Consider the following 13080-nt stretch of genomic DNA (forward strand, 5'->3'; position numbering starts at 1 on the left):
TGGTCTCACCAGGGCCCTAAATAATTGCAGTAAGACGTCTTTACTCTTATACTCAAATCCTCTTATAATAAAGACCAACATACCATTTGCTTTCTTAATTGCTTGCTGTACCTGCATGTTAACTTTCAGTGATTCGTGTACAAGGACATCCAGGTCCCTCTGAACATCAACATTTCCCAATCTCTCACCATTTAAAAAATACTCTGCTTTTCTATTTTTCCTAACTTCACATTTCTCCACATTATATTCCATTTGCTCAGATATGGAGACCAAAACTGTGCACAGTACTCCAGGTGTGAGCTCACCCAAAGCCCTGTACAATTGTAGTAAGGTTTTGTTTCTCTTGTACTCCAACCCCCTTGCAAGAAAGGCCAACATGCTATTTGCCTTCCTAATTGCTTGTTGTACCTGCATGCTAGCTCTGTGTTCCCTGTATGAGGACACCTAAATCTCTCTCAACACCAACATTTAATAGTTTCTCACCAGTTACAAAATATTCTGTTTTCCTATTCTTCCTACCAAAGGGAATAACCTCACATTTCCCCACATTATACTCCATCTTTTTTTATTTGTTTGTGGGATGTGGGCATCGCTGGCAAGGCCAGCATTTATTGCCCATCCCTAATTGCCCTTGAGAAGGTGGTGGTGAGCCGCCTTCTTGAACTGCTGGTGAAGGTACTCCCATAGTCCTGTTAGGGAGGGAGTTCCAGGATTTTGACCCAGCGACAATGAAGGAACGGCGATATATTTCCAAGCCAGGATGGTGTGTGACTTGGAGAGGAACTTGGAAGTGATGGTGGTCCCATGCACCTGCTACCCTTGTCCTTCTAGGTGGAAGAGGTTGTGGGTTTGGGAGGAGCTGTCAAAGAAGCCTTGGCGAATTGCTGCAGTGTATCTTGTAGATGGTACACACTGCAGCCACGGTGCGCCGGTGGAGGGAGTGAATGTTCAAGGTGGTGGATGGGGTGCCAACCAAGTGGGCTGCTTTGCTCTGGATGGTTTCGAGCTTCTTAAGTGTTGCTGGAGCTGCACTCATCCAGGCAAGCGGAGAGTATTCCATCACACTGCTGACTTGTGTCTTGTAGATGGTGGAAAGGTTTTGGGGAGTCAGCAGGTGAGACACGCGCCACAGAATACCCAGCCTCTGACCTGCTCTTGTTGCCACAGTATTTATGTGGCTGGTCCAGTTAAGTTCCTGGCCAATGGTGACCTCCAGGATATTGATGGTGGGGGATTCGGCGATGGTAATGTCATTGAATGTCAAGGGGCGGTGGTTAGACAGGAAAATAGGTTAAAGGATAAGACGATACATGATCAGTGGTGTACATTTAAGGAGTTATTTTACAAATTCCAAAAAAAGTATATTCCACGGAGGAAAAAAAGGGTGTAAAAGAAAAGACAGCCATCCGTGGCTAAGTAAAGAAATTAAGGATAGTATTCGATTGAAAACAAGGGCATATAAGGTAGCCAAATCTAGTGGGAGGATAGAGGATTGGGAAAACTTTAAAAGACAGCAAAAAAATAACAAAAAGATTGATTAAGAAAGGGAAGATACATTATGAAAGTAAATTAGCAAAAAATATAAAGACAGATAGTAAGAGTTTTTATAGTTATATAAAAAGAAAAAGGGTGGCTAAAGTAAATGTTGGTCCCTTAGAGGATGAGACCGGGAAATTAATGGTGGGAAATATGGAGATGGCAAAAACACTGAATGAATATTTTACATCAGTCTTTACAGTAGAGGACACCAAGAATATCCCAACACTTGACAAGCAGGGGGCTATGGGGGGGGAGAAGCTAAATACGATTAAAATCACTAAGGAAGTAGTACTTGGTAAAATAATGGGACTCAAGGCGGATAAATCACCTGGACCTGATGGCTTACATCCCAGGGTTTTGAGGGAAGTGGCGGTAGGGATTGTGGATGCATTGGTAATAATCTTCCAAAACTCCCTGGACTCAGCAAAGGTCCCGGCAGACTGGAAAACTGCTAATGTAACACCCTTATTTAAAAAGGGCAGTAGACAGAAGGCTGGAAACTATAGACCGGTTAGCCTAACATCTGTGGTAGGTAAAATTTTGGAGTCCATTATTAAGGAGACAGTAACAGGACATTTGGATAATCATAATTTAATAAGACAAAGTCAGCATGGTTTTATGAAGGGGAAGTCATGTTTGACAAATTTGCTGGAGTTCTTTGAGGAAGTAACATATAGGGTGGATAAAGGTGAACCAGTGGACGTAGTGTATTTAGACTTCCAAAAGGCATTTGACAAGGTGCCACACAAAAGATTATTGCTTAAGATAAAAAATCACGGGATTGGGGGTAATATTCTGGCATGGATAGAGGATTGGCTATCTAACAGAAGGCAGAGAGTTGGGATAAATGGTTCATATTCAGACTGGCAATCAGTAACCAGTGGTGTTCCGCAGGGGTCAGTGCTGGGTCCCCAACTCTTTACAATCTATATTAACGATTTGGAGGAGGGGACCGAGTGTAACACGTCAAAGTTTGCAGATGATACTAAGATGGGAGGGAAAGTAGTGAGTGAGGAGGACATAAAAAACCTGCAAGGGGACATAGACAGGCTAAGTGGGCAGAGATTTGGCAGATGGAATACAATACTGGAAAGTGTGAGGTTATGCACTTTGGCAGGAAAAATCGTAGAGCAAGTTATTATCTTAATGGCAAGAAACTTGAAAGTACTGAAGTACAAAGGGATCTGGGGGTCCTGGTGCACGAAACTCAAAAGGTTAGTATGCAGGTGCAGCAAGTGATTAAGAAGGCCAATGGAATGTTGGCTTTCATTGCTAGGGGGATAGAATATAAAAATAGGGAGGTATTGCTTCAGTTGTACAAGGTATTGGTGAGACCGCACCTGGAATACTGCATACAGTTTTGGTGTCCATACTTAAGAAAGGACATACTTGCTCTCGAGTCAGTACAAAGAAGGTTCACTCGATTAATCCCGGGGATAAGGGGATGGACATATGAGGAGAGGTTGAGTAGATTGGGACTCTACTCATTGGAGTTCAGAAGAATGAGAGGCGATCTTATTGAAACATATAAGATTATGAAGGGGTTGGATCGGGTGGATGCGGGGAGGATGTTCCAGATGATGGGTGAAACTAGAACTAGGGGGCATAGTCTTAGAATAAGGGGCTGCTCTTTCAAAACTGAGATGAGGAGGAACTACTTCACTCAGAGGGTGGTAGGTCCATGGAATATGCTGCCCCAAAAAGCTGTCGAAGCTACATCATTACATAAATTTAAAACAGAAATAGACAGTTTCCTAGTAGAAAAGGGAATTAAGGGTTACGGGGAGCGGGCAGGAATTTGGACATGAGTCTAGGTTCGGATAGGTCATGGCCCTGTGGGTAGCGGAGCGGGCCCAGGGGCCGTGTAGCCTGATCCTGCTCCTGTTTTCGTGTGTCTAATGCTGTTAGATTCAGGAGATAGTCCTGTCATAGTGGATTGGCGGTTAGGATCAGATCAGCCATGATCTTATTGAATGGCGGAGCAGGCTCGAGGGGCCAATTGGCCTACTCCTGCTCCTATTTCTTATGTTCTTATGTTCTTGTTGGAGATAGTCATTGCCTGGCACTTGTGTAGCGCAAATGTTACTTGCCACTCAGCAGCCCAAGCCTGAATGTCGTCCAGGTCTTATTTCATGCGGGCATAGACTGCTTCATTATCTGAGTTGCGAATGGAACTGAACACTGTGCAATCATCAGTGAACATCCCCATTTCTGACCTTATGATGGAGGGAAAGTAATTGATGAAGCAGTTGAAGATGGTTGGGCCCAGCACATTGCCGTAAGGAACTCCTGCAGCCATGGCCTGGGGATGTGATGATTGACCTCCAACCACCATAACCATCTTCCTTTGTGCTAGGTATGACTCCAGCCAGTGGACAGTTTTTCCTGATTCCCATTGACTTAAATTTTACGAGGAATCTTTGATGCCACACTTGTTCAAATGCTGCCTTGATGTCAAGGGCAGTCACTCTCACCTCACCTCTGGAATTCAACTCTTTTGTCCATGTTTGGAGGTCTGGAGCCGAATGGTCCTGGCGGAAAGCAAACTGAGCATTGGTGAGCAGGTTATTGGTGAGTAAGTGCTGCTTGATAGCACTGTCGACAACACCTTCCATCACTTTGCTGATGATTGAGAGTAGACTGATGGGCCGGTAATTGGCTGGATCGGATTTGTCCTGCTTTTAGTGGACAGGACCTACCTGGGCAGTTTTCCACATTGTCGGGTAAATGCCAGTGTTGTGGCTGTACTAGAACAGCTTGGCTAGAGACGTGGCTAGTTCTGGAGCACAAGTCTTCAGCACGACAGCCGGGATATCGTCAGGGCCTATAGTCTTTGCTGTATCCAGTGTGCTCAGCCGTTTCTTGATATCACGTGGAGTGAATCGAATTGGCTGAAGACTGGCTTCTGTGATGGTGGGGACCTCAGGAGGAGGCCGAGATGGATCATCCACTTGGCACTTCTGGCTGAAGTTTGTTGCAAACGCTTCAGCCTTGTCTTTTGCACTTGCGTGCTGGGCTCCGCCATCATTGAGGTTGGGGATGTTCATGGAGCCTCCTTCTCCTGTCAGTTGTTTAATGGTCCAAATATACTACATCCACTGGTTTCTCTTTATCTGCCCTGCTAGTTACATCCTCAAAAAACTCTAATAAATTTGTTAAACACAATTTCCCTTTCATAAAACCAGGTTGGCTCTTTCTAATCATATTATGGTTTTCTAAGTGCTCTGATACCACTTCCCCAATAACAGATTCTAGCATTTCCTGACCACTGATGTCAGGCTAACTGGCCTGTAGTTCCCTGTTTGCTCTCCCTCCTTTCTAGAATAGCGGGGTTACATTTGCTACCTTCCAATCCGCTGGGACCGAATCTAGGGAATTTTGGAAGATCACAACCAAAGCATCCACTATCCGTACAGCCACCTCTTTTAGAACTCCAGGATGTAGGCCATCAGGTCCAGGGGATTTGTCGGCTTTTAGTCCCGTTAGTTTCTCGAGTACTTTTTCTCTACTGATCTTAATTACTTTAAGTTCCTCACTCTCATTAGCCCCTTGGTTCCCCACTATTTTTGGTATGCTTTTTGTGTCTTCTACTGTGAAGACAGATACAAAATATTTGTTTAAATTCCCCATTATAATTTAGTCATAGAGTTATAACAGCACAAAAGGAGGCTATTCAGCCCATTGAGTCCGTACCGGCTCTCAGTAGAGCAATCCAGTCAGTCCCATTCCCCCGCTCTATCCCCGTAACCCTGCAAGTTTATTTCCCTCAAGTGCCTATCCAGTCTCCCCTTGAAAACATTGAGTGTGTCCGCTTCCACCACTTCCGTCGGCAGCGAATTTCAGGTCCTCACCACTCGCTGCGTAAAAAAAGGTTTTCCTCACATCTCCCCGTGGCTCTTGCCCAAAACCTTAAATCTGTGTCCCCTAGTCCTTGTACCATTAACTAGTGGGAACAGTCTTCCCCGGTCTGGTATATCCAAACCCGTCATAATCTTGTACACCTCTATCAAATCACCCCTCAACCTCCTTTGCTCTAATGAAAACAAATCCAGCTTCTCCAATCTGTCCTTGTAGCTAAGATCCCCCATCCCCAGAACCATTCTGGTAAATCTCCTCTGCACCCTCTCAAGTGCCTTCACATCCTTCCTAAAGTATGGTGACCAGAACTGGATGCAATACTCCAGATGTGGCCAAACCAGCGCTTTATAAACGTTCAGCATAATTCCTCTACTTTTGTACTCTAATTTCTCCTGTCTCAGCCTCTAAGGGACCAATGCTTATTTTTGCTACTCTCTTCCATTTTACATACTTGTAGAAGCTCTTACAATCTGTTTTTATATTTCTTGCTAGTTTACCCTCATATATTATTTTCTCCCTTTATATCAATTTTTTGGTTATCCTTTGATGGTTTCTAAAACTCCCCCAATCCTCAGGCTAACTACTATTCTTTGCAACATTATAAGCCTCTTCTTTTAATCGAATACTGTCCTTAATTTTTTCCACCCCTTTGTTTTGGGTCCTCCTTTTCCTCCCCCCCCCGCCCCCTCCTTTCTCCACGGGCCCATTACCATCTCATCTGGCTTCTAATACCTTTTATTGTCTCCTTTTCTTCTTTTGTTCGATCGCAGCTTTGCCTTCGATCTTTTTATTTTCTTTCCAGTTTTGAAGAAGGGTTTCAACCCGAAATGTCAACTCAAATTTCTCTCCACGGATGTTGCCTGACCTGCTGAGTTTTTCCAGCATTCTCTGTTGTTATTTTTTTTTTTTTTACTGTCCTTAACGTCTTTGGTTAGCCACGGATTGGTTACTTTTCCCGTGGAGTTTTTATTTCTCAATATGTATATGCGTTGAGAATTTTGGAATATTTCTTAAAATGTTTGCCACTGCTTATATATTTCCTTTAGGTAGCTAACAATGTCTTTCACAGTTAGGATAGGGTTCCTTGGGAATGTCAATAACTGGCAGGGGTCTCCAGGGATGTAGCAATACTAGCAGAGAGGACCCCCCTGCAGAAAAGAGTTTGAAAACTGCTGTTTTAAATAAGGTTCAACACAACAATACCCAACCAACACAACGTTTCCCTTGATTTACGATTTCCACTGTAAGTTTATACCAGATGTTGGGAATTTTTTGGGGGAATTTTAACCCCCCAAAACAGGTAGGTTTGGGTCGGGTGAGATGTGAAAATTAAAAAAATCTTAAACCCAACCCAGACCCACCCACTTCTGCTTTTAATGGAGGAAGGATGGGCTGCAGGCAACCAACCCACTCTCAGGAGGCGGGTTCACAGAATCACAGAAACCTCACAGTGCAGATAGAGGCCATTTCGGCCCATCGAGCCTGCACCGACACATATCCCACCCCCGATCCCCGTAACCCCTACACCAACACATATCCCACCCTATCCCCGTAACCCCACGTATTTAATCCCCCTAACACTAAGGGTCAATTTTATCATAGCCAATCAACCTAACCTGCACATCTTTGGACTGTAGGAGGAAACCGGAGCACCCGGAGGAAACCCACGCAAACACGGGGAGAATGTGCAAACTCCACACAGACAGTCACCCGAGGCCGGATTCGAACCCGGGTCCCTGGAGCTGTGAGGCAACAGTGCTAACCACTATGCCACCGTGCTAATAGTGATTTAAATATTAGAATGAGTCTACATGCCTCAGATTTAACCTGTCTTCCTGGTTTAACCCTGGCTAGCTGGATTTCCCAGGCCTCAGGAAACCTGGCAGCTAAAGGGAGGTGAGGACTGCTTTGTGGAAGAGGTAAATGCCTTTACAGTACTGTTTGTGGGCCAGGAGTTTGAGTGCTTCCTCCTAGCCCACCAAGCTTACCTGCTTCCCTGCCCACCATCAGACCACACCGCCACCGCCGCCCCCCCCCCCCCCCAAAAGATCCGGATCCCCCACACTACCGCTAACCCAGCTGCAGGCTCCCAACCTGCTCCTGGCCTGCAACCTCCTCTGGAGCGTTCCCTGCCCAACAGGGAACCTAGCCTGTTAATCAGGCTGGCTTCCGAGTGGGGAACCTGTCGAAAAGAAAAAGACGCACGCTGTGACGTTAAAACTGCACAGCGTGCAATTCCTCCTCCCCCCCCCACCACAAAACACGCCCCAGTCAAGATCGAGACCTATCTGTGCCCTATGTGGAACAACATTATAATGTGTTTTTTATAAATGCATTTAAAATTTCACTACTGTACAGAGAGGAAATCGCTCTTGCTCATTTGAGAAGACAGCATGTGGAATTAAAATGTACTGATAATGAGACTGAGTTGTGCAGTGAGTTTGCACTCTTACTTTCAAATCTTAAACCTGCGATTGACTCCAGTCCAGAGTGAAAGGATAAAAGTGTTTCCTCTATCAGCCTACTGTAAGAGTCTTACGTTAAAAAAATCTTTACAATATCCCACAAACTTAAATATCACTTAAGAGCACTGAATAAGGGTGGATGGTGTGGAATTCACACAAGTGTAGTCAGGAGTGCTCAGAGCTGGAAAAAAAGACACATTATTCAGGTAAAGAGGCAGGAACTGCAGCAAAACTAAAATTCCATCAAAAAGGGCAGAGACACTTGTCAGTGCAACTTCTTGGGAAACTTTTTAACAAGATAAAGGAAATAACTACTTCTTCATTTTGTCAGGATAAAAATGTAACTATGCTTACTGCAGTACTTCTAACAAAGTGCAAAATAGTGCTGGATAAGAGTAGTTAAAATGAATATACCTCATCATTTAGTGGTACTCCTTTAACCATTTTTTCTTTGTTTTCTTTAGGATGGTAGTCATCAGCATCATAGAATTTCCATCCCAACTATTAAAATTAAAAAGAACTTCTTCAGGTCACTCGTGGTTATTAATTTTATTTTAAATCTTGGGAGATAGAATAGTCCAGCTCCATGAACTATGTCAATATTCTACTTGACCAAACTGTAGAAGCTCAAGTGGTAGTAGAAAGGCCACCTGGGCTTGTTTATCCTCCTCCATGTAACTTGTAGAGATCAATGAAACTCAACACCCAAGTCTCAAGATTGGAATTTGAATTTGGGAACTGCAAGTGAGAGCCCACTTCTTTAGCATTGTAGTTAACATTCCGATTTTGATTGTGTAAATAGTGTAGACATATTTCAAACTTCAAAACAAATTATTGGCCCAGAAATTCGGGTCGGGGGCTTCCCGCGGGTGCAAGCCCCCGACCTGCACTTACCTAGCGTGCCGGCCATTGTGCTGTGAGCCCACGTGGAATTGGCCTCCTCCAACTGCCGGCGCGCAGTGCTTGCGTATCCCGGGGCGCAGTTAGTTCGATGCGTCCCCTGGGATCATGTGGGCCATGGAGAGCCAATGGTAGCAGGGAATGCTTCATTCATAAGTTTGACAGGAAGGGCTGTCAAACTTATAAATACTATAAGCCCCAAAACATCACTAAATCTTCAAATAAATTTTTGAAAAAATCACATTTTTAAATAAACTATAAATTACATGAAATAACTATAATAAACAATAATTTAAATTTTTGAAAAAAATAATTTTATTTTCTAACGGGGCTAAAAATAAACTTACCTTTCTTTAAAGTATTTAAAAATAATAAACCTGTGGAAAAAATGTTTTAATTTGAATTAATTCACCACTTACCTTGTAAAAAGCACGCGTTCGACCTTTCAATCCCTTCTTTCAGGGGAACGGAAGTGCCGGTTTCCCGCGTATGTGCAGTGCATGCAGGAAACCGGCACTTCCATTGGGCTTACGTGCGAGTACCCCGTGTGTACTCACCCGTGGAGACCCGAATTTCTGGGCCATTATAGAAATCTGAATAGATACTTGATTTTTCTATTAAGCAGAAACTCTTGTGGAACACTAAATCGAGGCTGTGCAGTTATCTGTTGTTTTGTCTGTTGGCTTATTGATATAATTCTGTGAATTTTGCTAAAATGCAAATTGAAATGCAACTGTTATGTCCATTTTCATTTTCAGAAGCCCAAGTAGGTGATGAATTTACATTGAGTACATATCAGACATCCTGGTTAGGCTAACAACCTGTCCATATAAAAATGGGTGTTTTCAGAGGCTGGTGTCGGGAGCAGCAGGAGAGCGGCATTACAGTGAGTATTTAAACTCACTTTCGCAGGCTTTTTTCAGAGGCTTACCAATCTCGCAGGCCGGCGGCGGCGTTCCAGAGCCACATCACGATTCAAAAAGTGATGCGGGCAAGAGGAAGCAACTGATTGGGTGAGTATGGCCAGGTCAGTATTTATACTACTCTATAGTTTGACAGTTAAGGTTAATAGTTTATAAAGTTTAGAAGGTCTTAATTTTTGTGGTTATAGTTTCTAAGGTCTCTGTTCTGTAGCAGGGAGTGCTAGTAAACAAGGGCCCTTGAGTATATCATTTAATTGTAGTGTAATTAGTGGTATTGATTTGATTTAATTTAATTTGAATTAATTAAAGGGTAAGTCATGGCAGCACAGCTCGGCCCTGTGGCATGCTCCTCCTGCACTATGTGTCCCTGACGACCATGTGTGCTGGAAGTGTATCCAGCTGCAGCTACTGGCAGACCGCATTGCGGTGCTGGAGCTGCGAATGGATACATACTGGAGCATTCGCGATGCTGAGGACGTCGTGGATAGCAAGTTTAGGGAGTTGGTCACACCGCAGGTAATGCCTACACAGGCAGGAAGGGAATGGGTGGCCGCCAGGCAGAGTAGTAGGAACAGGCAGGTAGTGCAGGGGTCCCCTGTGGCCATCCCCCTCTCAAACATTTGGATATTGTTGGGGGAGATGGCTTATCGGGGGAAGGCAGCAGCAGCCAACTTCCTGGCACCATGGGTGGTTCTGCTGCACAGGACGGGAGGAAAAAGAGCGGGAGAGCTATAGTGATAGGGGATTCTATTGTAACGGGAATAGATAGGCGTTTCTGCGGCTGCAAACGAGACTCCAGGATGGTATGTTGCCTCCCTGGTGCAAGGGTCAAGGATGTCTCGGAGCGGCTGCAGGGCACTCTGGAGGGGGAGGCTGAACAGCCAGTTGTCGTGGTGCACATAGGTACCAACGATATAGGTAAAAAACGGGATGAGGTCCTAAAAGCTGAATATAGGGAGTTAGGAGGTAAATTATAAAATAGGACCTCAAAGGTAGTAATCTCAGGATTGCTACCAGTGCCACGTGCTAGTCAGAGTAGAAATAGAAGGATATTTCAGATGAATACGTGGCTAGAGGAATGGTGCAAGGGGGAGGTATTCAAATTCCTGGGACATTGGAACCAGTTCTGGGGCAGGTGGGACCAGTACAAACTGGACGGTTTGCACCTGGTCAGGACCGGGACCGATGTCCTAGGGGGAGTGTTTGCTAGTGCTGTTGGGGAGGGTTTAAACTAAAATGGCAGGGGGTTGGGAACCTGTGCAGGGAGACAGAGGAAAGGGAAGCAAGGCTGGGAATTCAACATCCAGGGGTATTCAATATTCAGGAAGGACAGGCAAAAAGGAAAAGGAGGTGGGGTAGCATTGCTGGTTAAAGAGGAGATTAACACAATAGTAAGGAAGGATATTAGCTCTGATGATGTGGAATCTGTATGGGTAGAGTTGAGAAATACCGAGGGCAGAAAATGTTAGTGGGAGTTGTATACAGATCCCCAAACAGTAATGCTGAGGTTGGGGATGGCATTAAACGGGAAATTAGAGACGCGTGCAATAAGGGCACAGTAGTTATCATGGGTGACTTTAATCTACATATAGATTGTGCTAATCAAATTAGTAACAATGCCATGGAGGAGGAATTCCTAGAGTGTATACGGGATGGTTTCCTGGACCAATATGTTGAGGAACCAACTAGAGATCAGGCCATCTTAGACTGGGTATTATGTAATGAGAAAGGATTAATTACAATCTTGTTGTGCGAGGCCCCTTGGGAAGGAGCAATCATAATATGATAGAATTCTTCATTAAGATGGAGTGTGAAGTAGTTGACTCAGAGACTAGGGTCCTGAATTTAAATAAAGGAAACTACGATGGTATGAGGCACGAGTTGGCTAGGATGGATTGGGGAACGTTACTTAAAGGGTTGACGGTGGATAGGCAATGGCAAACATTTAAAGATCGCATGGATGAACTACAGAATTTGTTCATCCCAGTTTGGCATAAAAATAAAATAAAAAAGGTGACTCAACCGTGGCTAACAAGGGAAATTAGGGATAGCATAAGATCCAAGGAGAGGACATATAAATTGGCCAGAAAAAGCAGCAACCCTGAGGATTGGGAGCAGTTTAGGATTGAGCAAAGGAGCACAAAGAGATTAATTAAGAGGGGGAAAATAGAATATGAGAGTAAGCTTTCAGGGAACATAAAAACTGACTAAAAGCTTCTATAGATATGTGAAGAGAAAAAGATTGGTGAAGTCAAGCATAGGTCCCTTGCAGTCAGAATCAGGGGAATTAATAATGGGGAACAAAGAAATGGCTGACCAATTAAATACATACTTTGGTTCTGTCTTCACAAAGGAGGACACAAATAACTTTCCAGAGATGTCGGGGAACATAAGAGTCTAATAAGAGGGAGGAACTGAATGAAATCCGTATTTGTAGGGAAATGGTGTTAGGGAAATTGACGGGATTGAAGGCCGATAAATCCCCAGGGTCTGATAATCTACATCCTAGGGTACTTAAGGAAGTGGCCTTAGAAATAGTAGATGCATTGCTGGTCATCTTCCAAAATTCTATAGACTCTGGAACAGTTCCCATGGATTGGAGGGTAGCTAATGTAACATAAGAAGTAGGAGCAGGAGTAGGCCATACGGCCCCTCGGGCCTGCTCCGCCACTCAATAGGATCATGGCCAATCTGAACCTAGACTCACGTCCACTTCCCTGCCCTCTCCCCATAACCCCTAATTCCCTTATCTGCTAGGAAACTGTCTACCTCCGTTTTAAATCTATTTAACGTTGCCGCTGCCACAGCTCTCTGGGGTAGCAAATTCCATAGATTCACTACCCTCTGAGTGAAGAAGTTTCTCATCTCAGTTTTGAAAGGGCAGCCCCTTATTCTAAGATTATGCCCCCTAGTTCTAGTCTCACCCATCAGTGGAAACATCCTCACCGCATCCACCCGATCAAGCCCCCTCACAATCTTATATGTTTCGATAAGATCGCCTCTCATTCTTCTGAACTCCAATGAGTAGAGGCCCAACCTACTCAACCTTTCCTCATACGTTAACCCCCTCATCTCCGGAATCAACCGAGTGAACCTTCTCTGAACCGCCTCGAGAGCAAGTATATCTTTTCTTAAATATGGAAACCAAAACTGCACGCAGTATTCCAGGTGTGGCCTCGCCAGTACCCTGTATAACTGCAGCAAGACTTCCCTGCTTTTATACTCCATCCCCCTTGCAATAAAAGCCAAGATTCCATTGGCCTTCCTGATCACCTGCTGCACCTGCATACTAACTTTTTGTGTTTCATGCACCAGGACCCCCAGATCCCTTTGTACTGTAGCACTTTGCAGTTTCTCTCCATTTAGATAATAACTTGCTCTTTGATTTTTTCTGC

At 44.3% G+C, this 13080-nt stretch overlaps 1 protein-coding gene across 3 annotated transcripts in view; it reads right to left on the reverse strand.

Annotated features, from left to right (window-relative positions):
• The window catches only part of LOC147124352 (gluconokinase-like), a 78523-nt gene that overhangs the window by 12631 nt on the left and 52812 nt on the right, over positions 1-13080 (reverse strand). For 2 of the 3 annotated variants that reach the window (XM_085985449.1, XM_085985467.1), the window contains exon 3: positions 8277-8363. The exons of the other annotated variant lie outside the window; for it this stretch is intronic. In XM_085985449.1, the coding sequence (XP_085841575.1) occupies positions 8277-8363 (87 nt within the window). The remainder of the gene's footprint in view (positions 1-8276; positions 8364-13080) is intronic. 3 annotated transcript variants of the gene reach the window in all.

Source organism: Somniosus microcephalus, chromosome 1 (assembly GCF_052327205.1).
Source record: "Somniosus microcephalus isolate GS21.2 chromosome 1, FLI_Smic_1.0, whole genome shotgun sequence".
Taxonomy (NCBI): domain Eukaryota; kingdom Metazoa; phylum Chordata; class Chondrichthyes; order Squaliformes; family Somniosidae; genus Somniosus; species Somniosus microcephalus.